The following is a 26,404-nucleotide window of genomic DNA, read 5'->3' as shown; positions in this document are numbered from 1 at the left end:
CCCAGGTTTTGATGAGTGGTGGGCAAAGAGAAGAATATACCAGGAGAGGGACAAGAAAACACAAAGCCTTCGCCTGAAGAAATATGTAAAGACAAGGTACAAGGTAGAAAACAAGTGGCTGGTAGGATGATGCCTAATTTGCAAGTAGGTTTGCAAATCAGACTGTTGAGTTCAGACTTTATCCCAGGTGGTAAGAGTAGTTTGATGTTTGTTTTGAGAAGGAACATGTGGAAATTGTCTTTTGAGGACAAAGCTGTCTTCTTTGTGCAGAGGATTCCTATAGGAAATAAGACAGACCATAGGAGAAGATAAAGGAGTTGGTACAATAAAAAGTGGATAATGTGGAATCAGTACTGGAGGCAAAACACTGTGGTTCCATAATACCAAGGTCAAATGGCTTTCACAATGCTAATCATACTCAAAATTTAAATGTTCTGTTTCTGTGTTTGTCTCCTTTATCAGACACGAAGTCCCTGGAGGCAGATCCCATTTTTTAATACTTGTAACTATATTAACTACGTTGTAATAATATTAACTGATAGTAATTACTGGCACATGGCAAATACTCACATTTTTGTTTGTCTTAAAGAACACATTTAGACCAAGAGGTATTTTAAGTCTTTGGTAAAAGGATTTTTATTTCAAATTTGCAGCCCATAACTTCAGTAGATCTATATAGACTGTGGCTAAACACATCTGTGGATAGGTCCTTAATTCAAACACCACAGCCTTGTCACAGATATCACATTCCCCAGAGAAGAGGCACATCAACAAATGTAGAGTTCTTCGGTGTCTGCATTAGGGATGAAGGAGACTTCTCTTGTCCTGATAGATGATTCTTATGAATTCTTATGAGCTGTGGGTGCTGACCGAGTGGATTAGTCCCAGGATGGTATGCCTGCCTCCACCCTCTCCTCAGTACCCTCTTCCCTCAGTTCTTTATCTCCCTCTTTGGAGCAGGGGCTCCTTAATATGAGTCACAGCCCTTAATATGCATAAATAATCACAGTAAGCCCCAAATAAGTAATGAAATGAATGAATGACAATGAATCATTGCAAGATACAGAAAACTGCTATTCTACAATGATAATTTTTGATTAACATGAACATGAAATATTTATGACTTCCAGCAGTAGAGTCCTAGAAGAGGTTCCAGAACCAAGAGATCATTTGTACACTGTTTCTCCATATTTCCTTTATGGTCATATGCATTTTGTAACACCCCATTTTCTTTGCTATATGTCCTGCTTTCTCAACCTACATGCTACGCATCTTTCAAGTCCCAATTTAAGCTGTAACATTTTCTCAAGTCATTAAACTCCACAGTGCAATTAAGTTCTCTGAATTTTTAACACTTACTTTAATTAACCTTTAGCTGCCTCCAGATATCTCCTATGCTAAAGTATGATTTTTCAAACCAATTCAACACTGTCACTGTACACTTACTACCAGCATTACATAGTATTTGGTGCTGGATAGGAGGCGTAGGGTGAAAAGGAAATAAGCACTTTCTTTAAAGAACTCACTATGCCAATATAATGACAAAAGAAAAAATATGATCAATATCATGAAAGAAAACCAAGAAGCTAAAATAAAGATGGTGTAATGAACAATAATATAAATTAAGAAGAATATAAATAAAATATAATAGTGTTTGAGAAGTCACACTAAGTTGGTAGTTACAGCAAATATATATATATATATATATATATATATATATATATATATATATAGTTTTTGTCCAGCACCTTTTCCCTTCCTGATAAAAGGTTATTTTCCCTTGTTCCCATCTTTAGCTTCGATTCAGGACCATCTAGCCACAGTGATGGGCCTAAGGTTGGGCATGTGACCTAAGTCCAGCCAGATTACTTCTCTCAGAAGTGTTAGTCCGGCACAGTGGCTCAAACCTGTATTCCCAGCACTTTGGGAGGTGGAGGCGAGAGGATTGCCTGAGCTCAGGAGATTGAGACCAGCCTGAGCAACATGGGGAGACCTCATCTCTACAATAAATTAAAAAATTAGCTGGGTATGGTGACGCCGCCTGTGGTTCCAGCTACTTGGAAGACTGAGGTGGAAAGATTGCCTGAGCCCAGGAGGTCAAGGTTGTGGTTGCCATGAATGTGCCACTGCACTCCAGCCTGGGTGACAGAGCGAAACTCTGACTCAAAAAAAAAAAAAGGAAGTGTTTTCAAGCTCTAGCTGAGGGAGAGAGCCTCTTTTCCCCCCTGGTTAAAAGCGACAAAATTGTAAGTTTCAAGTAACCTGTGGCCACATCCACTTCTGCAAGTTAGAAGACCTGGTCTAAGAGAACTTGGTAGACATGCAGAAAGAAGCAAAAATAGACAGCCCTGATTATGTTCAAGTTCTGGATCATAGATGTCTCTGAGGCCAGATCTACCCCTGCCTTGTCCTTAACTCAATTACTTGAGTTAACAGTGTCTCCAGGCTCTGTTTAGATGAGTTTGAACTGGGTTTCTGTCATTTGCAAGCAAAATGTCTAGGCTAACTTGGGAAATATTGAATGGAGAATATGGCATTTGAGACTGGCTTTGAAGGATGGGAAGGGTTTTGAGGGAAAAGAGGATACAAGAGGATTCGCCAATAGGGGCAGAAAGGAGGGAAAGAGCAAAATTGTAGCCAGAAAGAATGGACTTAGAGGGACCAAAAATGAAGACTGTGGTGTTATTAATATTACAGAATCTTGAGATTGAGCTTACAGATATATATTTTTCTTGAAAGATTCAATGTTGTATCCTAAATGATGGCCCTCTGAAAGTTGTCCACATCCTGACCTCTGGAACCTGTGAATGTTACCTTACATGGTAAAAAAGGCTGACTGTACAGATGTGGTTAAGCTAAGGATCTTGAGATGGACAGACTGCTATCGATTATCTGGGAGGATCCAATATAATCACAAGAGACCCTAGCCCTACAAGAGGGAGGCACAAGGGTCGGCGTGAGGGCGGAAAATGTAACCACAAAATGTAACCACAGATGTGACACAGACGCAAAGGTGAGAGAGAGAAAGAGGGAGACAGAGACAGGCAGACAGACAGACACACACACATAGAGTGACAGACAGAGAGAGAGAGAGACAGACAGACAGAGAGAGACACAGTGTGAGAGAGAGGGGAAGGATGCTATGCTACCAGCATTGAAGATGGAGAAAGAGGCCATGAGTCAAGAAACACAGGTAGAATCTAGAGGATCCAAAAACTAGGAGACAGATTCTCTTTCAGCACCTCCAGAGAGAAGGCAGGAGGCCTGGTGAATTCTCAACTTTAGCCCAGGGAAACTGAGTTCAGCCTTCTGGCATCTAGAACTGTAAGATAATAAATTTGTGTTGTTTTAAGCCACTAAATTTGTGCTAACTCGTTCAAGGAGCAATTGGAAACGAATACAAATGCTTTTTATTCACTAATATACTTTTTAACTTTTCAGATGTCAGCAGCAGTAACTATATGTCAGGTTCCTGGTGTAAAGCCCATGTTTCATACATCTGTGTGTCTTTGCACAGAGATTGTGCAGTCAGGTCCACTCAGTCTTACCAAGGCTGTATAATTTACTGCAGGTCACCCTATTAGGAGTGTATCATTTTATATCTGGTCTTGAGGTCCTTACATTTTTAAAGAATGATTTGATATTGTCATTATTGTCACAAAGTATTCCTTTTTTCTTATTAACAGCATTTTTGCCCTCTTTGGAATCTCCTTCTTAATAGCCATCAGATACTATCCCCACTAACACCTTTTTGAGGGGGGTTAGCAATCAAGTCACAGTGTGGGCTGGGGTTGAGCTTGAGATACAAGTTTGTTTTGATCCAATTTTAATGTTGTTGAAATTTATACCAATTTAAGTATTTCATGGATGGAAGATCTGTTTCTGGTTTATTCTATCCAACATGTTCTGTAGTAAGTACCCTCCATATTATTCTGGTAGCATAACTATTATGGCAGAAAAGTTATACCAAAAGCAAAGACTCTACATTTTATATTTTGTCTTGCACATGCCATTTTCATTAGAAAATGGTATTAAGCTGGGCTTGGTGGCTCAGCCTGTAATCCTGCGCCTTTGGAAGGCTGAGGTGAGTGGATTGCCTGAGCCCGCGGGTTCGAGACCCACCTGGGCAGCGAGACCTCATCTCTACAATAAATCAAAAAAATCAGCCAGGCTTGGTAGCGCGCGCCTGTAATTCGGGCTACTCAGAAGGCTGAGGCGGAAGGATCGCCGGAGCCCAGCAGGTCGAGGCTGCGGTGGCCAGGAGTGGCCACTGCACTCCAATATGGGCGACAGAGTGAGACTCCAACTCAAAAAAAAAAAAAAGAAAATGGTATTATATTGTTAAAATATTCAAAAACACATCAACCATATACATATAATACATATAAATAAAATCAATCAATCCCATACAACTTGAATGGGAAAATCCCATACAACTTGAATGGGAAATTGAAATATTTTCATAAAATATAACTGCATTAATGAAAAGGGCTAGATCATTTTGCTTCTGACTTTATTTCTTATAGAATAAAGACTCATATCTACATTTCACTTTTGAACTTTTGAAAATGTCTGGTTACATGTTAAGAGGATTTATTTTAATTTTATTTTATTTATGGAGCAGGGAATTTCATAGCACTATACCCTTAACAGCTTTCAAATACAGATTGAAATATCTGTTTGACATATGGACACATCCAGATATAAATACATTCAACCTCCTTCGGCAAAAATCTCCAGAACACCGAGTTTACTGGCGGCACAACAAAATGACCTATTTAGGAAAAAGGTCAGCTGGTTATGAAAAAATCAAAATGATAAGTAAAACAATTCCAGGAGGAGGAGGGTAGAGAAACAATTTTACTTAACGGAGATGAATTACCCAAATCACACATTCATCAAAAGTAAAGAAAACTCTTCTGAAATGCTAGGGACATATGAGCTTTCTTCCAGCTATTGAACCTTCAGCGAGCCACTCAAATTCTTCACATCCGTATATTATGTAGGAAGGGACTGATTAAAAAGAAAATCACCCATCACATCTGCATTCAGCCAGGCACTAAATTAAGCTGACTGGTATCTGTTCAAAGTCGGGGTGGATAGACAGATTGAAAGAGTCTCAGTCCAAACTCTACTTTGATTGAATGGGTTGGTTGGCCCAATTTGGAATAAATGGAGCGGCTATTAAAAGCTTTGCTACCCCCTCTGGAATCACCATCTTAATGGCCATCAGCTACTCTCCTAGTGCTCTCTTTAATTACTACCTTGTTTAAGGGATGTCCAGAAAGTACTGTTCATCTCACTGTTCACAGGCATTCAGAAATAAAGGCAATAGTCAATTGCTTCCAATGGCGAACAAAAACTCTATTGATAAAAATCATTTCATTTCTTTTTTAAAAAAAAAATTCAGGACCAGTTCCAGTCTATCAGTAACTCTTGTCTTCGAATAATTTTGCTGACTCTGCAAAATTTATAAGGATTGGATATTCTCCTTTTCCTTGCCCTCTTTCCTCTCCCCTTTTCCTCACTTTCTCTCACACACACTCAATAAGTTTACTTGCACTTTGAATCATCATACTAGCAACTAGTATTAATCTACTATGTGCCAGACACAGTGCTAAATACTGTTCACACATTATCTACTAATTTTCATAGGAACTCTAAAAGTCTAATACTTTTATTAGCCTTATTTCAAAGATGAAGAAACCAAGCTTCAGAGAGGTTAAGGAAGACATCACCCTGCAGAAAGTGGGGAGCCCAAACACAGACCTAGCCCTTTCTGATCCACAGCCAAGACCCACACAATCTTTGCTACTGTTGACATCTAGAAAGCTTGTGTAACACATGCCCCTCAGTTTCTAAGGAAGACCAAGGAAGGGCAAGTGATGGGCAGCTCCAGCCGTGCAGTAAGTGTTCCTTGAATGAACAGATGCACGAATAAAAGAAAAAGTAATAGCCAGTATGAGACAAATGAATAGATGCATGAATGAATAAAAAGCAGCCAGCATGACTCCTGGTCATCTTGGGTACCTACTCTAATATATGTTGTTGTGTATCTTTCTTATGGGCTATGGCATTTTCCTGTTGCAATTATAGATTCTGATACACACAAAAGTGTGATCTAGTATGAGATTTCTAAGGTTCCTGGGATTTTAGCAGCTGCAGAAGCTGGACTATGCAGCCTCTGTGGTCCCATCATAATAGCTGCTATTGGGCTGTAAAGTGCCCACAGGTGACATTCACTTAGGACTCTCCATCTTCTAGCTGCTGCTGCCACCCTACTGAGATAGACATAGTAGTACTGGCCCCATCAACTTTATAGTGGGCTCCCAACTCATTGTTGCCTTAGTTTCCCCTCTCAAATAATTTTTAACAGGTTTTGTAGGAGCTCTGGTTAGAGGATGGGGCAGGAAATCCACCAGGAAGTATAACCAGAAGCATCCTATCCCCATTTTGTAGCACCCAGAGACCAAAACTGACTCTACCCTCTGCCTCCTCAAAGAGTATTTTCTGTCTACCCAGGTCACATATGAATAGGTGTCTTTTTCCTCTTACTCTGAGTCTTACTCTCAAAGTTTGGGCCACTTTGTCACTTGCTGCCTCTAAAGATCCAATACAATGTCTACTATCCATTTTGATTTAGTTCCTAGGAATCTGGGTAGACAGGGTAGATGCTTGTTAAGCTCCAAATCTTGCCATCCTGAAGATGAATGCACTGAAAGATCTGAACTCCCGGAAGTGCTGCGGAAACCCAGGTCAGATTGAGCACACCTACCAGGACATATACATCCCAGCGAATGTTGTCATATTAGGTTTTCCAATAATATTGGCTAATCATCAGGGAAATGCCAATCAAAACTACCATAAGATACCATTTTGCAACTGTTAGGATGGCTATTGTCAAAAAAACAAAAGGTAAGCATTGGTGAGGGTGTGAAGAAAACGGAAACTCTGTACACTGTTGGGGAATGTAAACTGGTGTGGCCACTGTGGAATCTTTTCTTAGAGTCACTTTTCAAATGAATTGAATCAAAGACTGAATATATTATCTTGATGAATAAACAGTGAAAGTCTTCATCCTTTATGGGTGAAGTTGGCTTCTGGAGCTAAGTCTAATAATTATGGTGAGAAAACATATTGGCCCCATGTGATCTGGCCTCCACAAGTTCCCATATCTCATTTCCCAACATGGCTGATGCTCAGCATACACGCACAGATATGTGACTGGGTTGTTATGGATGGAATCTAATCTGGTTGGCTGGAATCTGCCATATAGGGTTACTAATTTTTTAAATTGCCATTGTCTCTACCCACTTGCCACTACAGTGACCTTACTGTTCTTTGAACACCCCAGGCATGCTCTGCCATTGAGCCTTTGCTCTTGCTGCTTCCTTTGGTAGAAATGTCTGTCCTCCATCTATCTGCTTAGCTTCCTACTCAACTGCTAACATCTTTGTTCAAATAATATCTTGTCACACAAACTACCTATTGGCTGAGGAAGAGTAACTGTCCATCACTCTTTCTCCTTACTTTGCTTTGTTTTTCCTCACAGAACTTATCACTACTTCCACAAACTTTGTAAACATTTTCATTGGTTTTGTGTATTTACATTATGGTCCCTCTGCCAAAATGTGAGCACCATGAGGGTAAGGGCCATGCGTACGTTTATTTAATAACACAGTTATTAAAACAGAGTTTAAATGTCATTCTTTAACATAAATTATATATTTTTAGGACTTAAATTATTTAACATAAATTATATATCTTAAGGACTTTGTCTCGCATATACAAAGTCCTCAGTCAATATCTGTTGAATGATTCCTGTGAATTTCCCATGGAAAACGGGTGTCTGACTGTAAAGTAAGAAGGCATGCCTACTTTCGTGGCTTACAACCTACTTCTGATCATAATTCTTCAAAAGCACTTTTTAAAATGTTTACGATAAATATGGCTTCTTAAGATGTCAACTTTGACAGACAGTTGAAAACAAACATTCCGGCTTAATATAAACAGAGTATAAATGTTTCCTAACTGTATCATCATGTCACACGTCCTTCCCTCTTCTATCGAGTGGGCAACAAAAACACCACAAACAGATGAGCGTTTTTAAATGCGTGCCAGCTGGTTGAGCCTGGCTTGATGTCTCTTCTTCACCGCTGAGTCCTCAGCATCTCCTATATAAAGAGACAGTGGAACTACTCACTATAACATGATTAAAGTCTAGCTAATGTTTAATGAGAGTTCACTGTGCCAAGCATGGGTTAAACACTTCACAAGCTTTAGCTGTGTAAGAATCCTAAAATATTTTTAATGTGAGCGATAAAGAAATAGAGGGTTTAAGAAATTAAGTAACATCAGAAAATGACACAAAGCAGGGTCTCAATCCCACGTGTTTCCAACTCCAGGGTCTGAATTTTTCACCTCTGTTATTCACGAGTTCCCGTATGTATCGTGCGTTGTATGTACACACATTATGGATTCCATTACACAATTCAGGAGAGAGATCTGACCCCTTCTAGCCAGGAGTTCATACTCAGTTGCCTGATCCCAAACTACAGTGAATTTTTTATCAACTTAATATGCATGTACACACACACAATGGATTCCAGCACACAATTCAGGAGAGAGGTCTGATCCCTTCTATCCAGGAGTTCATACTCAATTGCCTTATCCCAAACTACAGTGATTTTTTTATCAACTTAATATTCTCATTTGTAGACCTAAAGAAGAGGCCTTTAGTATGTATTTTATTCTTCTCATACTTTCCAGTGTGAATAAGGAACAGTTGGGAAGATGTTTCTAAATCCTGGATATTCTTCCCACTAACTTTATTCCACTCCTTGTTATGTGCTCCACATTTGATAATAAATAGTTCACATTTATATCATACACTGCAGTTTCAAAAAGGCTCTCCCCTCCATTATCATGCCAGACTTCTGCACACAACGAGGTCAGGTGATGCATTCACAAAGTTAGGAAAAAGAGCTAGATCCCACAGGTCCTCTCCATATAAAGAAACAAAATGGCATTGCCAGGGAGTTTCAGAGAAATGGAATCATGCAGTTGGAAGAGGCCCCAGAGAATCTGTTTTTTCCAACCACCTCATTCTGCAGATGAAGAAAAGGAGTCCCAGAGAGAATGCCCATGGTCACAGAGCTACTGTTCAAACCAATAGTCGAAGCCGGGTTTTTCATTCCATTTCATGCTCCCTCCACCTCACGATGTCCCAAGAACAAGAAAGCTGAGCCACTCGCATGCAAGATGCTACTGGAAACAAGGAGAATGCTCTCTAGGGAAAACATTCGAATCTCTCCAACTTCTAAATGGCTGTCTCACAAGCTTGATGGTACATGACTGAAATGAAACACAAAATGAAACTTCCCATAAAAATAATGTTACAGAGAATGGCAAGGCTCTTAACCAGTCCCAAAGTCATAATGCAGCCAGGCCATAATACTAGCAGGGTTTGATTTCTCATTGTTTTTGCGAGAAATGCATGGGGATCTTATGAGGCAAAAGCTTCACTGCCGTTGTCTAGTTTCAAGGAGGAAACCTCATCCCACCAGACCCCTCAGTCCCTGCTTCCCTGGAGGGTAGAGAGATATGTTAGTCTTCCCAATCTCTTCCCCTCCCCCAGGGGCTACAGCAGAATTTGGAGAGCTGCACATGATAAGTGGCTGGCTGGGAGCTCTGGCCTCCGTGTGGGAATTCTAGGGCTTCATCTCTACAACTATCCTTGTGGGGATCCAGTTGTATTCTCAGTCAGGCCTTGTCAGCCTGGGGTCAAGGAACAGGGGGATATGTAAGGTCTGTTGTATTGACAGCTGGTTAGATCCACTGGTGGCAGGAATAACTGGGAGTCAGGTCAGGAACAGTACTGTCCATGCCATTACCTCCTCTTCACTTCCTCTTAAGGTTTTTAAAAATTCAACAAGTATCTATTTATTTTATTTTTATTTTTTTATTTTTAAAATAGAGATGGGGTCTCGCTATGTGCTGGTCTTGAACTTCTGGGCTCAAGTGATCCTCCCACCTCGGCCTCCCAAAGTGCTAGGATTACAGGTATGAAGCCACTGTGCCCATCCTCAACAAGTATTTCTTTTGCATCTTTTTTGAGTATTAAATGCCAGCTTATTATACAGTTGCAAAATTACTTAATATTGAGTTATAAGGCAGTTTAAGTCTTATGTACTTGGAAGAGTTTAAACAAAGAACAATACTTTTCTTTTATGTAAGGTTCACTGTTTGTTACATCTGAATTTAATCCTCAGAACTCCATCTGGTATACAATATAGGGTTATGATTTTGACAGATGAAACGCAAGGTTCTAGAACCTGCCTCTGGTCACACACCTGATAAACACTAGGCAGTGCTGAATCTAGAATTCCACTGCTGTGATTCTAAGATGCCCTGATATCAAATGAAACACATGCCCTCGAAACCTCTACTGCCATCCCCCTTGTACATGCAAGCGTGGGCAGAGAGAAATTTTACAAATACATTTTGAGGTCAGCAAGAGTGTAATAAGGGACCCTGTGTGCTCACCCACCCACTGGAGCAGAGGATATATTTGCTTTGATCCTATTCGTAATATCAGCAAAAGTGAAGTCCTTTTTTCCCTTTTGACGCAGATGAGGTAGACTCATTTTCCCAAAGGAAAAAGGTAAAACAAAAGAAATAATTATACAGTGAGCATGAATGCCAAAGAATGAGTTTCGAATATTTTAAAAATCTCAGCAAAATGCCAAAACATTTGGCTGAGCCCTGAATTTCCTTTTCTTCAATAAGTATCCTGGTCTCGTGCAGGAGAGTGGGCTCATCACCTTCTCCCACCTGCTGGCACTCAGTACAAAGTCTCCCTGACCCCAGAAGGGCTAGTCTGCCTCAATTTCTAGCCCTTTTCAAAAGCCACACCTAAACACAAAGACAATTTTTGTTTCAAAACTCCTGGATGCCTGGGCCTTCCCCATCATTCCATTCTACTTTCAGATCTGCAAGGCAGAATCAGTGAACAAAGAATGATGGACTCTCCAGATTCAAGTATCATCCCCCTGTCCACAGCCTACGTGCTGACTTACTCAAGAGGTCTATCCCCTCCCTCCTGCCTCCAATTCACCCAGCCACACCTCCAGGAACACAAATTCTCTTTTCTCACTATAATGTGGGCTGACAATAATCATTACGAGTATGCAGTAAGAATGATGAACGTACAGAAAAAGTTGGTTGGGCCATCCTGTGATAGCAACTACTTGGAGTTAAATCATTTTCCAATCGTGCATGAGACGTGGACTGAAATCCTTCCCTGACAACGGTGCCTGCTCATTTTTCTCAAGGGCGGTCTTTCCCACATAGACGTGGGTACCCCGTGCTCTTTGGAACATCTGTGGCAAGCATGCTGTGCATTAAAGTTCAAAAGATTAACAGGAGCCAGAAAAATCATACATGAGCCTTTATGTAGATTGAAAGCAAAGTTAAAGGGATTCTCTACATGTGAAAGGAATGATGATTTTTTTATATAAAAGCTTAGCACATCTGACATTAAAAAGTGGAAGTGGTAACTTTTTAGTCTTTTAATGTCATTTCATTGAACTCTGCTTGCTAACTACGGTTTTAAGAGGTTTTTTTGTTTTGTTTTGGTTTTTTTGGCCAAGTAGATTTTTTTTTCAAATAAGCTAGTTTCTGCTCTATGATTTGAAGATGTAACTTATTAATACCTTATAGTTCAGGCTTAATAACTGATAATTTGTATAGTAAACCGTCATTTTTAAAATGTGGTTTTTTAAATGTAGTCTTCTCTAGCTTCAAGGGGACTTATACAGGATCATATGGTGTGATTTGGAAATAATGACCTATTTTGTACTGTAATTTTTTTTACAATTGGAGTCTCACTCTGTTGCCCAGGCTGGAGTGCTTACTGTGGCCTTGAACTCCTGGTCTCAAGCAATCCTCCTGCTTTGTCCTTCCAAAGTACTGGGACTGCACTGGCTCATAATTTTTTTAAAAAGTTATTCAAGGACTTCTCAATCCCTGGTAACCTTTATTACTCTGTCTTTTAGGGCTTTTAACAAATTCTGAGATGCAATTTTTGAGTCTCTGGTGGTCTTTCAGGCATTGTTTTAGGTGCTTTGTAAGTATTTAATTTCTCTCTTACCACAATCCTGTGAGGTAGTTATCATTATCCCCAGTTTTCATCAGAGAAATGAAGCTTGAGGAGACTAAATGCCTCACCCAAATTTATAACAAATCTTGGGATTCAGTTCAGGATACAGCTCCCACTGTTTATTCTTAGGCAGTACATACTATGATGTGTTTGTTTTATTTCACTACTTTAATTTATCGATTGCTGCCTATCAAGCCCAGATCAGTGGCTTCAAACAACAAACATTAGAATCTGCAGTCTGGGCAGGCTGGGATAAGAAGGCTGGTCTTTGCACCACACAGCAGCAGTCAGCTTGGACAGCCCAACTAGGTGAGGAGACCCACTCCAAGGTGCCTTATTCTCGTTGGTAAGGTGATGCTGACTGTGAGCTTCTTCCCACAGGAGTATCTCCATGAGGCGACTGGGTTCTAAGACAGAAAGTGGAAGCAACCAATTTCGAAAAGCCAGAAAACCCAGAACCTGGTACGGCACCAATTCTCCTATATTCTGCTGGCCATGTCAGTCTCAGAGCCCATATTCAAGAGGAGAAGTCATAGACTCTGCTTCTCAATGGGAGGCTGGACAAAAATTTGAAGGCCACGTTACAAAGCCTCAATACTTATATAAGATTTCCAGTTTGGCGGTGATTTCATTAAATTATGAAATCCTCAAATTTATGAATGCTCTTATTTCCCTTGACTTCACTAGTAATACTCCCAAATGGTAGCTTCTTGAGAATGTGTCTGTATCTTTTTTCATTTTTTCCTATTATTCTTATTGTTATTGTAAATAGATTTAGGCTTTTGAATTTAAAAAAACCCTGGACTTAAAAAGAAACTTTATTTACATGTCTTAAGTGTTCTCAGCAGATTTTCTTTCCCTTTTTTACTTAATTATCTTTTTTTTTTTAGCATGTGGTATCTTTGGTTAATTTTCTTTCCTTATCACAGAGTGACCTCAGTAGTTTCTGAATTCCATTTTAATTAGAGTTTTCTTGAATACCAACAACTGAACATGATCTTCTGTTGAAGATACTCTTTGCTTAGCAACGGACTTGTCTGCAGGTTCCATCTCATGCAAGTAGATTTTCAGTCTATTTAACAGTTTCAACACATTTTTCTCCCTTAAGAAAGCTGTGATTTTACCAGTTCTGTCATTTGGGCAAGGAAATCTCTCACCAGTTATTTCTTGGGCAAAATCTCCCTATTTCACTCTGGCTTGTCTTCTCTGCTTTGGCTAAATGAAACAAAACAAAAGATTTGCCACTCTTTGTGTGCTTTCACTGTCCTATCCCTCCACCCCAGTGTTTGCAGTCACACATGTACTGCACAAATAAAGATACAGACAAGTCCTCATTCCATAGCAGACATTACGAATCGCCGCTTGCCTGAATACAACCCCACATCTTTCTCTGCAAGGCATTTTTTTTTTTTTTTTGAGTTGGAGTCTCACTCTGTCGCCCAGACTGGAGTGCAGTGGCCGCTCCCGGCCACCACAGCCTCGACCTGCTGGGCTCCAGTGATCCTTTCGCCTCAGCCTTCCAAGTAACCGGAATTACAGGCATGCGCTACCACGCCCAGCTGGATTTTTTTTTTGTTATTTATTGTAGAGATGAGGTCTTGCCGCCCAGGCGGGTCTCGAACCCACGGGCTCAGGCAATCCACTCACCTCAGCCTCCCAAAGGCCCGGGATTACAGGCTGAGCCACCGAGCCCAGCTTCTGCAAGGCATTTTAAGCAATCATTATGATTCAGAAATGATACTTACCTGATGTCTAGGATATATATGATTCCCGCTCTGGAGTATCTCTTCTTCAGCTATGACAATTAAGACTTTCTCATCTTTCAAACATTGTTCTAAGTTCCATAATGCCTTCTGCTGCCCAGCCTCTACATTCACCCTCTAACATACCTGGTACCACATCTTGTGCCACCTGTAGTGGTAACTGTTCCCACTACAGGGCCCAATAAGTAACCATAGACAGGCAATGTTTAGTACTATTTCTATCTCAACCCTTTGGAACTTGGGTCATGTTACTCAGGCTGCAGTTCTGTCCTTGGCCTTGGATTCCAGTTTTGACAGCAGACTTGTACATTGCCCTATGGCTTCAGTCCAACCTTATGACTAGGAGCTGGAATCCTATTGCTTTTACCAGACACCTTCTGCTACCCAATGCCCCTACACATGTCCTCACCTCAGAATGGTACTCTTATGCCCAGGATCTTCAAATTCTGCACGGTCCAAACTCCTCTAATTATTATCTAAGTACACTGTTGCATTACTCTTCTGACACTCAGGGATATTAAATTTTAGCACATGCTTTGCTCTCTTGGTGGGTAACCCTTTGGATTCTATCAGACTCTCTGATACTAAATGCTTTCTCTTACAGTAGGCAGATCATTTTTCAAGCTGATCCATCTGTTTTCCCCTTTTGGCTAAATCTGAACAGCTCATGCCTGACTGGGATTTCAGATACTGCAACTTGATTTCAATCATTCTAATCAGGCTTTGCATGTAAACATCTCTTTCACAACTGCAGGGTTTGTATTTTTTTAATAGTCGTGTTTGTCCTGCCTCTTAGTTGTCTGAGTTTAAAGAATAAAGACAGCAGCATGTATCTCTCACTTCCTTTGTAACCAATTAGAAGTTTGCTCATACACAATGGGAATCTTATAAACACTGCAGCTGATGCTAAGAATAAATTCTGAAGGAAATATATTCTGTGGCAAGAATCTCTTTGAATGACACTATATGTAATAGATAAGATTAGGCATTATGAAGGATACACTTTCAATTTTGTGGTTTCATTTTTGAGTAAAATTCTGTAATCACTCTAGGAATAAGACACCTGACATCTGTGCTTTGCTCTGTTTTGAGTGTGCCCATGTCACAGTCTTTGAAATATTTTGGATTGAAAATGAGATTTCAAGGAAGCATTTCATCAGAAAGGGTTATTATTCCCTTTGAATTGCATCCAAGCCGTAGTTTGTCATCTTTTTATTAACCTTCTATCTCATAACTCTTTTTTTCTCATTATACATTAGCTGACACACTCTAATTTGAAGAATGAATCCCGTTTGGTTTCAACAATAATTGTGATGGAAGCTAAAGCTTTGAAGAAGTGACATGAGTGTCTTTTAGTGAACGTTACCTAACTCAGCACCCACATAAGCTTTTGTGTCACTGGTACAAGATTTACATTTATCACAGTCATATGATCATGAAAGGCAAACAAAGCAAAATAAAGAATTGTTTTGAACTGAAAAGAACTTGAAGCTGCCTAGTTTCCTACAGCTGTTTTGTTTGTAAACAGACTTCCTTAATGCCTGAACACTCATAGTACAGATCTTCCATAGTTGCTGTGGATTTGAATCCATGCAACAAAGTTGGTTATTTGTTGACATTTTCTTACTGCATCAGTGAAATGTATATTGTCATGTCAGTTCTTGTCAGGAATTTTTCAACAGAATGGAATATTTTTTCAATATTTCAATGCATGTTGATATGTCCAGCGTGATTAAAATTAAAAAGTACCTCAAGCTAACTCTGTTACTTTTACTCTGTGGGAATTTTACATACATTTATTTTTATTTTTCAGTTATCTAAGACTGCCTATCAATACACCTCAAAACTCTCAAAACCCAGCAGCTAAAAAGAATCTGCTTCTTGATGTGAATTTTCCCAAGGCCATGCTGAGTACTTGCCTTATAAAATTATTCTGATACTAATATGTGTATACAGTTCCTACCTTTTTTTGGTCTCAGAAACATTGTTAAGTATTTTTATTTTACTTTGGTAAGGAACTTAAATTCTGGAAATGCATCCCAGCTGGACAGCATCAGAACAACAGAGGGGGCACATAGGCATTCATGACAGTTCCTACTTTTATCTTTCATAGCTCACAGCTCATCTTCTTTAAATATTTGGCTATAACATTACATAGACCTCCTGGACTTCTTTAGCTCTTCATTTGCCCTTCCCAGAACTAGAAAACGTGGGAAGAATAAACCAGGCAAGCTTGGCCCAGCTGCTTCTTCTTGGGAACTGACCTGTCACAGAGAATATGGGTTTGCTCTCTCCCACAGGCTCATGTCATGGGGAAGAGGCCCACTACTGCCAGCGAGTCACTGCAGGAATGTCCACTTCTGCTGTTTAGTATTAGGAAGCATAAAAGCATTCTTCATTACTATCTTCACCAGTGACATTTTGTTTTTTTATTTTTATTTTTTTATAATCAATATTTTTTATTATGATATTGTGGGGTACAGTTAAGGGTTAGGTATACAAATACGTTTCGTTCAGGCACCCTTGTTGATAAGAGGTGTTTCCCCGTCCCCAGACAGATATTTACTACCATTAATCCCATCTCCCCCCCCACCCCCATAGTTTCCCACTACTGTCAGTCATTTTCTTATAGTATTACATTGGATGTTCAAGGTCTATTATATGAGTGAGATCATGTGATACTCAGATCTTTATTTCTGTGAGAGGTCATTCAGTATTATAGACTCTAGTTCCATCCAGCTTGCTGTGAAATTCATGATTTTGTTCTTTTTTATGGCTGTGTAGTATTCCATCGTGTATATGTACCACATTTTTTAAATCCAGTCCTCCTTTGATGGACAGCATGGTTGCTTCCAGGTTCTTGTTATTGTGAACAATACTGCGATAACATATGTGTGCAAGTATCTTTTTTATAGAGTGATTTGAGTTCTTCAGGATATATTCCCAGTAGGGGCATTGCGGGGTGCCAGTGACATTTTGATCTCCTATTTGCAAACTCTTCGGTCTTTTTCAACTTTTTCTCAACTATTTTCAATTTGTTGAGAGCTTGGGACAGGAAGAAGGGTGCTATCCACTGAGTCATTCTCAATCCTCAACAATACATAGTAATAATGAAAATAATTCATTATTAACACTTGAGTTCTTGCTATGTGAAAGGCCACTGGCTTATGCAATTTTTGTGTGTAATCTCATTTAATCTATGTATGATAAAGGAAGGTCAAAGAAACTGCACAATATAACCAGAGGGTTATGGCTGTTTTTTAAAGCCAGTCACTTTAATTTCTCCCTTCCCGCCAGGCTCGGTGGCTCAGCCTGTAATCCCGCGCCTTTGGGAGGCTGAGGTGAGGGGATTTCCTGAGCCCACGGGTTCGAGACCCGCCTGGGCAGCGAGACTTCATCTCTACAATAAATCAAAAAAATCAGCCGGGTGTGGTGGCGCATGCCTGTAATTCCAGCTACTCGGAAGGCTGAGGTGGAAGGATCGCCGGAGCCCAGCAGGTCGAGGCTGAGGTGGCGGGGAGCGGCCACTGCACTCCAATCTGGGCGACAGAGTGAGACTCCCACTCAAAAAAAAAAAAAAATTTCTCCCCTCCCTGTACACACATACCTCTTCTCATATTAAGAAATGGTATCTATTTCTCCATATCTTGAATCTAGACTAGCCTAATGGCTTGTGTTGATGACAGAATGCAGCAAAAGCAACATTCTGGGACTTCCAAACCCAGGCCTTAAGAGGTCTGGTAGTTTCCATTTCCTTCCACAGCGGAAGCCAATCCCATGAATCCTGGGCTGGATGTCTGAAATGAGAGAAAAGCTGGAGGGGATAGCGGGGAGAGAGAAAGGACTCTTCTAGAGGAACACCAAGGTGCCAGACACATGAATGAGGCATTCTTGGACTTTCCAGCCCAGGAAGCCCAGGCTTAGCTGAAAGCAGTTGTGTGAGTGACTCCTCCGTTCAACACCCTGTGGAACAGAAAAATCACCCAGCCAAACCTTGCCCAAAATCCCAACCACGGAACTGTGAGAAGTGAGAAATCATTGTTATTTTAAGCCACTGAGTTTCAGGGCTGTATCAGGGTGGGTTGATACACTGCAATAGACAACTGAAACAGAAACAAAACACAAACTTGCATACACCTTTTCAAATGGCAGGTGGTATGGTATCATTGCTATGGTGTAATAAGAATTTTACAATTCCATAGCCAAGTTTTTAAATCACAACGTCATGATTCATTTGTGTATAGTGTATCTTTTTTTTTTTGGAGTTGGATTCTCACTCTGTCACCCAGGCTGGAAAGCAGTGGCATGCTCACAACCAACCCAGCCTTAACCTGTTGGGCTTAACCAGGTGATCCTTCTGCCTCAGCCTTTCAAGTGGCTGGAACTACAGGCACGCACCACCATGCCCGGCTAATTTTTTTTTTAGTTGTAGAGATGAGGTCTCACCAAGTTGCCCAGGCTGGTCTCGAAGCCGTGGGCTCAGGCAATCCTCTCACTTCAGCCTCCCAAAGTGCTGGGACTATAGGCGTGAGTCACCAGTGCCCAGCCTATAGTGTATCTTTACAAACCAAGTCATGCTTTCTTTCAAATGTCATTTCAAATGAGCTACCTTCAAGGAGCAAATGATAATATCACCTCAAGACATCAGTTTTACTCCTATTCAAAAGGATAAAAGCTCTCTGCTGAATAACAAAGACTATTTCTTTCTACTCCCCTGGGGAGATCTCATCATTGCTCTGTTCATATTTGATTAACATGTAGAATAGTTTCCATACCCTGGCTCTATTCATTCATCTGGGGAGCCCTCCCAGTCCTTCACTCTGACCTACAAGATGGCTTACATAATCCTCCTTGGTGCCCTTTTAATGCTCTGCTTGTATCATTAGCATGGTGCTCATCACATCTATGTTATTTATGGCAATTCCATAAGAGCAGAGTGTTGGTCTGTTTCATTCACTGCTATATTCTAAGCACTTGAACAATACACTATACAGAGTAGGTGCTTCATGAATATTTACTGGTTGAGTGAGTGCATATGCCTACTTCCCCCTGGTTAGGCACTGCCTTTTGGTGTTTAGTAAGTACCCCTTCCTTCCATTCGCTTCCTTTTTGTGTAGAGGCTGGAAGCCTGGTGGTTCCTAGACTTTATTGTGGTCAAGGTCAAAATGCAATTCTGGTTCTACCAAAGGGATGTACCTGCATGCAATCCGGAGGACAAAGGGAACTAAAGAAGTTCTTCCACCACTAGTCAAGGTGGTTGCCATGCAGGTTTCAGCAGATTGTCTCTGTAGAAGCTGCCCAGCTACTCTGTACTCAGGGGCAGTGGTGATACTGGCAGTCACTTCTACAGTTTTCTGCCCTCTGGGTGGCAACTTTGGGAATGTGAACTAAACACTCAATGGTTCCACTGACTTTCGCTCTTCCAACATTTACAATGGTTTTTGGAAGCACTTAATTCCATGAAAGAGCTAGAGTGTTTTCTGTTTTACTATAGTCCTTGCCACATAATTATATTCTGGTTAATAACAGACAGCAAATATGACATTGGTCCCATAAAATTATAACACCCTGTTTCTACATTATCTTTTCTATGTTTATACAAATATGTATTGCTGTGTTACAACTGTCTACAGTCTTCTGTATAGTTACATACTGCACAGGTTTGCATCCTAGTAGTAACAGGCTATACTATATAGCCTATGTGTGTAGTAGGCATCCTTTCTAGGTTTGTGTAAGTACACTCTATGATGTTCGCACAATGACAAAATTGATTAATGATGCATTTCTCAGAACCTAGCCCCATTGTTAGGAGGTACATAACTGCACTGAGTTCTAACTTACATGTCTCTTCAAAACAGCACTCCCTGAGGGCAAGACATGCCTTATTTATGTCTGTATAAACAAACCTGCACAGCACCTGAATCATAGTGGAAAATAATAAAAATAACAATGACAAAATAGCAAACACTTATTTAATATTTACTATGTGTCCAGCACTGTTCTAAGTTCTTTGTATCTATATCTTACTTAATGTACTCAATAACCTGATCTCTCAAAGAACCAAAAATAGCTACTTGCAGTTCAGATGTCCCCTCTGAGGGGACATCACAAATCTAGCAAACCCCAGAGAGGGGACAAAAAGAGATTGTTGGTGATTATACAGGACAAACTTATGCCAGGATAAATTTTTCAAAAATGTACGTTTCCTTGAAGTTTTCCACTCAAATTGCAAGAAAAAGCAAATAAAGAGATGGAATATATACTGAGATATGATCAATAAGTTGAGAAATGATTTTCAGGAATCATGAGTATATCTTTCCACATCGTCTCGGAACAACAGACTGGACAATAAACTGCTTAGTATTAATATGGGAAGAAGAAAATGAGACTGCATTGTCTGCTTGAAAGAAAAACACCAGGTGGAAGACGTCAAAAAATTACTATTGCACAACATGTCTCAATGAACCTGCAATGCAGTTGGTGACTGTTTCACACAATGCCACACGTTAGAAAAATATAATATAAAATTTTGATTTTCTTGTCATAAATAAGTTCCTCAATGTCAAAAATTACATTATAAGCCAAGTATCATTGCAATAAAATACTGGTTTCAATGTTATACTATTTAATACAAAGATTTGTTTTTCATTATTTTGTAAAAAAGTATAGCTGAGTTGCTGGTAGGTGATATGAAATGTCTCTGAGTGCAAAGGGATAGAACTTCAATCCAGAAGCCCATCATATACCCAGAGGAAAAGAAATCATTATATAAGAAAGATACCTGTATGTGTATGTTTACTGCAGCACTATTCACAATAGCAAAGATATGGAATCACCCTAAGTGTCCATCAACAGATGATTGGATAAGGAAAATGTGGTACGTATATGCAATGGAATACTATTCAGCCACAAAAAAGAATGAAATCATTTTTTTTTTTTTTTGCAGCAACATGGGTGGAACTGGAGGCCACTATCTTAAGTGAAACAATTCAGAAACAGAATGCTTATCCTCACTTATAAGTGGGAGTTAAATAACAAGTACACATGGACACAGAGTGAAAATAATAATTGGAGACTGTGAAGGGTGGAGGAGGGGTTAGGAATGAGAAATGACTTAACAGGTACAATGCATACTATCTGGGTGACAGTTACACTGAGAACCCAGACTTCATCACTATGCAATGTACCCACTTGTACCTCTTATATTTATATAAACAAAAAAAATGCATTCAATACCCCTGTGAGGCAAGTTCTATTATTGACTCTTCTACAAATTAGGAACAAAGAAGTTGAGCAAATTGCTCAAGAAATCACAGCACTGAAGAGTGGATTAAGGATTCAAACCCAGAAAGCCTAGCTCCCAAGTCTACCTTGTGTCTAAGACGTTCTTCTGCCTGAATAATGTTTGCTTAAGGATTTAGAAGATACAAGCACTAAAATGTAGTACTCATTTATCATAAATGTCCCATTTACATTTATCATAAAATAGCAATGCAATATATTCTCTTTGAAGATTTTTAGTTTTTAAAACCATTGTATCAAAAAGGCTGTGCAGATATGTGTGTGCCTGTGTTATATGCATACACATACATGTATATATGTTTTGTGATGTATTTTTTCCCATTACTCATAAATAGGGAGCCATGGAGATAATTAGAATGGTAGGAAAGGTAAGAAGAATAATGGTGAAGAATACCCACAGGTTTCATGTGAATTTCTCAATGCAGACCTTTCTACTTCTTGCTAGGAACAAAAGCTGAAACACATGACCACTGGTTGCAGCAAATGAACCCGTGTACACATATGAAGGGAAAACACGTCTCCCTGCTGTGACTTCCATCATAATGGAGAACGAGCTTTCCCACTGAGACCTCAGAGCATGGAGAAGAGTCCAGGAAGATGCAAAGTCATGCAGACAAAAAAACTCTAAAGGGGTAATGGTCTAAACATCTGAACGTCAACACTGTGGACAAGAGTTCACACCTCTCAAACATGACCAGTGCAGAAATCTGAGGAGGCAGAAAAATGCATAAAGATGGGTGTTTAGATATCTTTGTCTCCACTCCAAGCATCTTTTTACTCACAGAGGGAGGTGTGGTAGTGCAGTAGCCCTGACAGTAGCTGCTGCCCATTACTCCTCAGGGGCGAAGTATCTTAACCTGAAGGCTGGAGGGGAGAAGGAAAATCTGAACACAATAGTCCAGCCCCGTCTTTCTTTCTTGTAAGAAAAACTGTCATTCTTCTCTGCTCCTCCATGTATTAAGCTTTAAAGGGACTGATTCTGTCTATGGGCTGAGAAGGATGATCTATAACTTGTCCACTGCTGAACTGAGAGTGGAAGTCTGCGCGATTTGGGGGTCTGTATTAGAAAACACACTTGCCTGGAGTTAAAAACCATATTTTCCAATGACAGTCCGTAGCTTTTACCAAAGTTCCAAAATCCCCAAAGCTCTGAAAATAAAAGATTCTCCCCAATCCATCTGGCAGCAAAGCCTGAAGTGGCTTGAGTGACTGATGACCAAATTTGACCTTGGCTGACACAAAGCTACTTAACAATCTTTGTTACTCTGCTTGGAGCTTTGCTGTCTGATGCAGTAGCTGGCAGTCATATGTACCTATTTTAAATTTAAACGCATTAAAATTAAAAATTCAGCTTCTTATTCATATTAGCCACATTTCAAATGCTCACTAGCCATATATAACTAGTGCTACCATATGAGATAGACACTTCCAGCATTACAGAAAGTTTTGTACAACACTGACTTAGAGTGAAGTTGTGTTTCCTTATAGTCATGTTCATACTTGATATGGGGTGTTGCCCCTGGCCCTACATATATAACAGCATACAAGAATTTTCTGCCAAATCTTAAAAAGAATTCCAAAATATCATCTGGTCCAGATGATCATAGACAAGGGACTGTGGACCCATAATAGTTTTGAATCAGTAATAAAGGTGACAGTTTAGTCTTCCTTGTTTGTTAAGACTTTATCTTACTCTAAAATTGATAAAGAATCAAGGCAGGAGAGGGGGAGGAGGGTTCTTAAACTCCAATGACAGGGACGGAGGCATGTAGTTCCTTTCCTCTCCCTATGCATGGGCTATTTAGACTAATCAAAGCAGAGGATTTATGTGTTTTAAAATCATTTTTCCAAGGAGGTATAAGTGCTGTTCTGGCAAAAAGACAGTGGCTAAATGACGAGAAACCTTCCAAGGATTGATAAAGACACTACAGATGGGATTTCCATATTGAGTGGGAGGTGGGACTAGATGACGTCCAAGGCACATCCATTTAGGAGAATCTGGGAGAGTGCTACTGCCTCCCCCAGCTGGGTGCTTCTCCAGAGCCTTCCATGTGGGGGAATAGTTAGGGGCAGATATGCTTTCGGACAGGAATCTGTCCATTAGAGTTCAGCACATTTCAAAACTTCCTTGAACGCCCTAGGGTCACCTCTCGGGGGAGCAAAGTGGGTCAGTGTAGCCACATTCCCTTCCAGCTGTTCATACTCTTGAAGCCTAACAACCAAGAGATGCTGGAAGCACTTCTCCGCCATTTCCAGCTTATTCAATTGCCCATGTGGGTGTAAGATATTTCACAGAGCTCTGGCAGCAGCGTGGGCTGGCCAAAGAATACTAAGAGAGGTGTTCTGAAAATCCTACAGGCTCCACCCCGCTTTACTCTACTGTATGAATTCAGGCAAGAAGCTTAACTCCATACAGCCTCAGTGTTCTCATCTGTAGAATAGGTAGAACACCCCCCTCACTTCAGTCTATTACGCATAGAGGGTTGTCTGAGGATAGGAAACCAAATCAAAATATTTACCAAGTTAATATACGGGAAAGTAATGTTTCCATTCTAAAGACAAGCATTCTCTTCAGGACTGATGGAGAAATTCTATACAAGCCCTGGAAAGCCATACCTATTAAAACAATAATCTAAGCAAGAGTCTTGCCGGGTTCTCAAAGTATTGTTATGAGTTCAACACAAAGCAGCTTTTATTTAGAACATAAATTGGATTTCCGCTTGGAAAGGAAAGCATGAGATAATGTTCTTTGACTTAATTTGACAGTGGAGAGGTTCTTTAGTATTGGCCAAGAATCTAATATTGGATCATACCAAAACACAACCATTTGCTTTCTAAATTGCATCCGCAGAGATCCCATGGTCAAGTGCTGCCTGTAACAGACCATTTATCAAGATTTTAAGGCTTCATGTTCAGATCATTAAAAACGTCCACCTCTGTTTTCTTTTTTATTCCATATGCCATTGGTTCACTAATTTGGAGACAATCTGAGGACCTTCCCCTATTGGAAATTCCCCAGGTAAGCCTCACACTTCTTTCATTTATTTATTATCATTATTATTTTAGATCATTGTGGAAGCTGTCCAGTTCTAACAGTGACCAAGAGGCATGATTGGCCCCTCGCTCGTTTGCTTTCCTGGGATTAATATATGCTACAGTTTTGAAGAAAGTGAAGAAATGAGGGAATTTGAAGAATTGTATGGACAGGCTGAAGAACAATGACATTAATTTGACTGTTAGTTAAATATTAAGCTAACTCAATATAAGTTCATTATAATTTTTTATCCTAGAAATTGTAAATTTGAAGCATGAAAAAATTAACTAATCATAATATTAACAGAATTTTTATTGTATTTTAGAAGCAGCTTGTTGAAAGGAAAAGCGTGATCCAGCATCTTCACATCAGTAGATTTAGACACTTTTCTCATGAGAATTTTTTTAAGCTCAAGTGAATTAAAAATTTCAAGACTAACTGCACATTTTCTAACATAACTCTCTCAAACACTGTAAAAATGTCCTAGCAATATAAAAAAAACACTGAAAACCTAATTTTCAGATTTCCTTAAATAGGCTGCCTATTTCCACGTTTTTTTTTTCCATCCAGATTTAGGTAAAAATCATGGAAGCCATTTGCGATAGAATGATTTTTAATGGTGTATTGTGTCTTCCTAAAAGCTTCCTTAGTCAAGTTCTGTGAAAGCGAGCTGTAAACTGATCAAAGGACACCCATGCCCTGTCTGAAAAGTATTAGACCTTCTAATACTAATCACTGCCGGTTACCCATCTGATTTGTTCCCCGATTCCTCTGCCATAACGTGAGCTTTACCTAAAACTTCTGTTAGTGAATTTTTGGGGGAAACGATCATTTTCTTAAAAATTGCTTTTGTTGGATCCCCTCTGAATGCTTTTCACGAGAAACCAGCACCTTAGGTTTTCACATAAGGATTCAATCCAATGATGGTTTGAACGTAGACTTTCTTTTTTCTTTCACGTTATAAAAATCAGACCCAAGGCTTGTTAGAAGCAGAAAATGTTACTTAAATCTCTCAAGTCTATTTCAGTCGCCTCTAAAGTCATCTTACAGCCCAACATTCCGACCCCCTCCTCCCCGAAAAGAGCAATTCCTGCAGTTTTATCCAGACCCGGTCAAATACATCCTCCCCCCCATCCCACCCCACCTACTGGGAATGAAATCTAACGTTCCGGACTGAGAATTGAAAGGTAGCGAAGAGCGAGGCTGTAACCACCCGGCGCTCAGCCGCCATAATCAACAAGTTTTCACCGAGTGCCCAACCGGGTATCCGGTCTTGAGCAGAAATACCACCAAGCCGACCAAGTTCCACTCCCGGGAGGTCAAGCCCCGGGACCCCAGCCGAGGAGGTGGGCTCAGCCCGGGCGCGCCACCGCGCACCTGGCTCCAGACCTCGCGGCGCGTGTCCCCTCGACCTCCGCGAGCCTTGGCCCCCGAAGGCAACGGGCGCCACCGCACCCCCAAGAGGCGCGTCTCAAGGAATTCCCTGCTCACCTAGCCCGGAACAAGTGGCAGGGAGGGGAGCCCTCCTTGGGGAACCCGTGGCGGGGCTGAGAGCGAGAGGAGCTGCTGCTCGCCTTTGCGATAACCTCGGAGAAGAAACCGCTAAAAGAAGGGGAAAGAGGGTGGTGGCGGCAAAAGGAGCTTTCCAGAAGCACCGGCTAAAATGCCCTGGATGTTTCTTAGCTCCACCCGGGAGTAACCCTGGGTGGAGAGCGGGAGCCTAGGAGAAGTTAGCAGGCATAGCGGGCCAGTGAGGGGAGAATAAAAGTGATTCCAACTGAATTCCACGCGCCCGGGGCTGCCACAGCTTCAGCTGCAGAAGCAGCGCAGGGCGCCTGGTGCGGCGGGCGCTCCCCGGCTCCCGAGGCGCGCGCCGACAGAAGAACGTCCCGGTCAGTCCGAGCGAGGGACCTACCTTCAGGGTTGGCGCTGATGAAGACCCGCACGCTGCGCCCGGCGGGCACCAGGTGAGAAGGCAGGGCCGTGAGATTTCCGGAGAAAGCCGCCCGCCGGAGTGCAGAGTCCCGGGGACAGGGCAGCTTGGTGCCCGCGCCGGCCGGCCACATCGCCCTCTGGGATCCGCCGCCGCCGCCTCCTCCTGCTCCCGGGGTTCCTGCCCGCGGCTCCGCGGCTCCGCGGCTCCGC

The 26,404-nt window shown here is 40.9% G+C and overlaps 1 protein-coding gene across 1 annotated transcript in view; it reads right to left on the bottom strand.

Annotated features, from left to right (window-relative positions):
• Positions 1 to 26,325, bottom strand: part of NWD2 (NACHT and WD repeat domain containing 2) — a 195,738-nt gene extending 169,413 nt beyond the window's left edge. The window contains exon 1 of the mRNA XM_008067834.1: positions 26,175 to 26,325. Coding sequence (XP_008066025.1) covers positions 26,175 to 26,325 — 151 coding nt within the window. The remainder of the gene's footprint in view (positions 1 to 26,174) is intronic.
• Between the last annotated feature and the right edge of the window lie 79 nt (positions 26,326 to 26,404).

Source organism: Carlito syrichta, unplaced genomic scaffold (assembly GCF_000164805.1).
Source record: "Carlito syrichta isolate Samal-C Ts95f unplaced genomic scaffold, Tarsius_syrichta-2.0.1 Scaffold309784, whole genome shotgun sequence".
Lineage (NCBI taxonomy): Eukaryota > Metazoa > Chordata > Mammalia > Primates > Tarsiidae > Carlito > Carlito syrichta.
This window is presented reverse-complemented; position numbering and strand designations above follow the sequence as displayed.